This window comes from Mustela nivalis, assembly GCF_964662115.1.
Source record: "Mustela nivalis genome assembly, chromosome: 11".
In the NCBI taxonomy this organism is placed as follows: domain Eukaryota; kingdom Metazoa; phylum Chordata; class Mammalia; order Carnivora; family Mustelidae; genus Mustela; species Mustela nivalis.
The window spans coordinates 12934267-12938519 of NC_139030.1; the positions used below are offsets into that span (position 1 = coordinate 12934267).

A 4253-nucleotide genomic window follows, 5' to 3' on the forward strand; every position below is an offset into this window, starting at 1 on the left:
GCGCGCGCTGCCTCGCCGCCTCCGCCGCTCAGCCCCGGACTCCTTACGTCAGGGTAGCTGGGTCCCCCCTCCGCGCGGGAGCCAGCGAGCAGCGGGAGAGCAGAGCAGAGCGCGCCGCGGAGCCCGGGCGCCCTCACTGCGCGCGGAGCCCCGCCGAGCCCCGCCGAGCCCCGCCGAGCCCCGCTGAGCCGGGGAGGAGGCAGTGCCGCCAAGCCCGCGCGGGACGCGGCAGCAGCACCCGGCGCTCGCCAGCGGTCGCCGCCCGGACCCCTGGGGCGCCGGGCTCAGCCTGGGCGCCCCCCGCCATGCGCGCCGGGCTCCGCGGCTTCCCCGAACAGCCCCAGAGCGGTGGGCACCGGCACCGGCACCTGGCCTCTCGCTAGAAGTGGTCGGGATTCCGGAGCAGGGGGTCGCCACGTCGGGGACGCGGCCGGGATCCGCGGAGTCGGCCCCCGAGCGCGGGGAGCGGGGCCGCCCGCGCCGCCCCACCATTACCTCCCCGGGTGGCAAAGAGGAGCTGGTGGCGGTCGCCTCCCGGCTGTGGCAGCGGCGGCGGCGCGCCTGCTTGGCGGCCGTCGGCGTGCTCCTGGCCATGGCGCTTGGGCTGCTCATCGCCGTGCCATTGCTGCTGCAGGCGGCGCCCCCCGGCGCGGCGCACTACGAGATGATGGGCACCTGCCGCATGATCTGCGACCCGTACGGCGCCGCACCCGGCGGGGGGCCCGCCGGCGCCAAGGCGCCGCCGCCCGGACCCAGCACTGCCGCGCTGGAAGTCATGCAGGACCTGAGCGCCAACCCTCCGCCCCCTTTCATCCAGGGACCCAAGGGCGACCCGGGGCGACCCGGCAAGCCGGGGCCACGGGGGCCTCCTGGAGAGCCGGGCCCTCCTGGACCCAGGGGTCCCCCGGGGGAGAAAGGCGATTCGGGGCGACCCGGGCTGCCCGGCCTGCAGCTGACGGCGGGCGCGACTGGCGGTGTCGGGGTGGTAGGTGGCGGAACTGGGGGCGGCGGCGACTCCGAAGGCGAAGTGACCGGCGCGCTGAGCGCCGCCTTCAGCGGTCCGAAGATAGCCTTCTATGTGGGTCTTAAGAGCCCCCACGAAGGCTACGAGGTGCTCAAGTTCGACGACGTGGTCACCAATCTCGGCAATCACTACGACCCCACTACCGGCAAGTTCAGCTGCCAGGTGCGCGGTATCTACTTCTTCACCTACCACATTCTCATGCGCGGCGGCGACGGCACCAGCATGTGGGCGGACCTCTGCAAGAACGGGCAGGTCAGTCCCCCTTCACCGCCGGCCCCCGCAAATCCCCGCAGACTCTCCTCCCCATCCCGCGCCCCAGACCGCCTGGGAGACCAGACTCCTTTCTCCCCACTCGCGAGTGCCCGGCGAGCCCCGGGAGGGAGCGCGCCGCAGCATCCAGCTTCCCGGTGCGCCCCGGTCGCGTTTGTCCGAGTGTAGCGCGGCGGGCTGTGCCCCAAGCGCCCAGAGACCCCGCCATCGGCACTTTCCAGCTACTAGCGCCCTCGCCAGCAGCCCCGCGGACTCCTTGGGAACCTCATCCTTCTTTACCTCTCCCTTTGCGCCCCCGTCGCCCCTTTGCCCTCCGGTCTTCTTTCTTCTCCGCCCCGGTCCCCCTAGTTCTCCCCCTTTCCCGCTGGGTCAGGGTTTATGAAGCCCCCTTTCCCCTTCCTTCCGGGACTTGACTTGCCGGCTGCCGAGAGGAGGGGACCGGAAAGGAGCTGGCCAAGTTGGAAAGAGAGGAGAGAGAGAGAGAGAGAGAGAGAGAGAGCGCGAGCGAGCCTGGGTGAGAGTGTGGACCCTGGAGCCTCGGACAGAAGGCCTGCGGGGGGTTGAGGGTCGCCATGTGGGTGTTGGGCAAGGCCCAGGCGGGGGTGCCGGGACCCACCTGCTCTGGCGGCTCGCCCCCAGGTCCGGGCCAGTGCCATCGCTCAGGACGCCGACCAGAACTACGACTATGCCAGTAACAGCGTGGTGCTGCACCTCGATTCAGGGGACGAGGTGTACGTGAAGCTGGACGGTGGGAAGGCGCACGGAGGCAACAACAACAAATACAGCACATTCTCGGGCTTTCTTCTGTACCCGGATTAGTCGCGCTGGGAGCGGGCAGAGTGGCTTCAGGCCGCCCCGCACCCGTGGCCAAGAACTGCTCCGTGGGTGGAGAGGACCACTCTGCTTCGTGACACTTCCTGACATCAACGGAAAAGACGCATCCCTGCTGTCCTCCCTGACCCGCTCTGACCTTAGTGTGTCTGCGACTCACCTGGCTCCACTCTGGGCTGTCCTCCTGGTCCCTGTCCCCTACCTGGGGAGATTGAAGGGGATGCCCAAGTGGTGAGGTGAGTGTGACCCCTACCCCAAGGTGGAGGCAGCTCAGTTCAGACTTCACAAACCTGATTGGACTGGACAGGCCTGGCGGGAGGCCTGCCCTTCCAGTCCCCCTCCTCCTCCTCCTCGGAGTGCCCTGAGAGGGAGGGCTCCCAGCCCTGGTCATGGAGGTAGGCCAAAGTGAGCAGGAGCTCCTTGGGGCATCCTTCTTTGTGACCCAAAATACCTGTGCAAATTTCCCTGTCCATCAGCCAGAAACTACCCACAGCAGAATCCCAGCAAATGGAAAATTCTCCTCTCCACTGCATTCCCGAGTCAGACCCACCTTGATGCATTAAATTATGTTTTTAGACTATGGTCTCCGACTCTCTCTTAGCGTGGCCCCAGGACTGGGCGGTGGGGGGGAATGGGGGTGGCGGCTCAGACATTCTTCTTGGCATAAAGACCTTAACTGGGCCCTGAGTAGCATCACCTACACCCTGCTTGCCAGCCACCCAGACCCTGCCACCTGGGGTGGGCGAAGAGACATGGGGAGATGGGATGGCAGCCTCCCACCCCTGGGTTATAGGACCCCCAGAACCTGAAGAGCCCAGAGGAAGGTGGGGGAAAGTTAGAGGCCCCTGGAGAGGATAGCTTTATGGGAGGAGGTCAAAGGGAAGGGAGGGGAAGAGGAGGCATGCTCTTCTGCAAATGGGAGGGATGAATGAATCACCCTTCAGCAGGTGGTCTCTGAGATGTTTAACCCCTAAAAGGAAACGCAGAAGTCCTCCAGAGATACACCCACTCAGGCACATAGTACAGTCAGCACAGGTCCGTTTGCTAGCAAACCAGCTAGATCCATATCTCAGAATAGCTGGTAAATGGAGATAATTCTGTGAACCATCAGTTCCCCAAATTCACTGGGAACCCCGCGTTGAGATAGGCACTATGCAGGAGGGACAGCACTTTTCTAGGGCCTTCCCTTCCATTTGCATGGTAGTACGAGTTCTGAATGTTAAGTGCTTTTTGGGTCTCTCCTCTTTACTTCCCTTTGCCATTCCACACGCAGGAGTTAGGAAAACACCCCATGTGGCTTTGATTTTTTTTTTCTTTTTACTCATTTGTTTCGCTTTTAAATCACAGAGTTCTGATCAACAGTAAGTTATCTACAAAATAACTAGCTAGCAACCTGTTAGTGCCTACTGAGCTCGTTTTGAGTGGTTGTTTGAAGGGAAATGTGAATGTGTGCACAGAGGCGAGCCCAGAGTGTGTGGACCTGGGTAAAGCTGTAAAAACGCACCCGCAGCCATCATGCAGATATAATGTTATGGCTGTCATCACTTATCCAAGTGACACATGTGCACACACATACACACCCCACCACCTCTCCAGTTCCAGACCCAAAGGGAACCCCAGTTCCCCACCTCTGCCCCAGCGTACCCCCCTTGATTTTGGAGTCCAAACCCAGCTGAGCCCTGGAACTGGGGAAGGCAGAATTGGGGCCCATCTCCTATTGCATACGTATCAATTTCTGATGCTTTGTCGATTGTATCATCCAGAAATGCGATTAAAACCAAATGTCTGAGACCCAAATGAAGTCTAATTGCTATGAATCTGCAATCCCCAGTGGGCCCCTAATCCTTTTTGACTTATTCCTCCCCTTCCTCCGATGAGATGGAGCTTAGACACAAAGCCCTCGGTTTAAATTTCAAAAATTAAAATTGACATGCAGCGGTGGCTTTCCTGGGAGCGGGAGGAATTTCTAAGGAGGCGCCCGAGCCCAGCTTTATCCTCTGCATTAAGAAGCAATTTGTACTTCTAATAAAACCCCCACCACTCCCCTTTGGTGGCAGGGCAGTAGAAATGCCTTGCCGAGGTCTGGCTGTTCACGACACTTAGACAAATTTGAATCTGCGATTCCTCC

General features: G+C 61.6%; 1 protein-coding gene across 1 annotated transcript; it reads left to right on the top strand.

Moving 5' to 3' along the window:
• Nucleotides 1–377: 377 nt before the first annotated feature.
• On the top strand, nt 378–2675 carry C1QL2 (complement C1q like 2). Its single transcript, XM_082689257.1, has 2 exons — nt 378–1276; nt 1934–2675. Exons 1-2 carry the CDS (start codon nt 593–595, stop codon nt 2111–2113), a joined length of 864 nt encoding a protein of 287 aa, XP_082545383.1. The 5' UTR covers nt 378–592; the 3' UTR covers nt 2114–2675.
• The last annotated feature ends 1578 nt before the right edge of the window (nt 2676–4253 follow it).

Bases quoted from the DNA above. Each gene is read 5' to 3' on its own strand.
- C1QL2 (XM_082689257.1), top strand. From the start codon at position 593: ATGGCGCTTGGGCTGCTCATCGCCGTGCCATTGCTGCTGCAGGCGGCG. The intron at 1,277-1,933 runs GTCAGTCCCCCT...GCTCGCCCCCAG, and splicing joins ACCTCTGCAAGAACGGGCAG to GTCCGGGCCAGTGCCATCGC.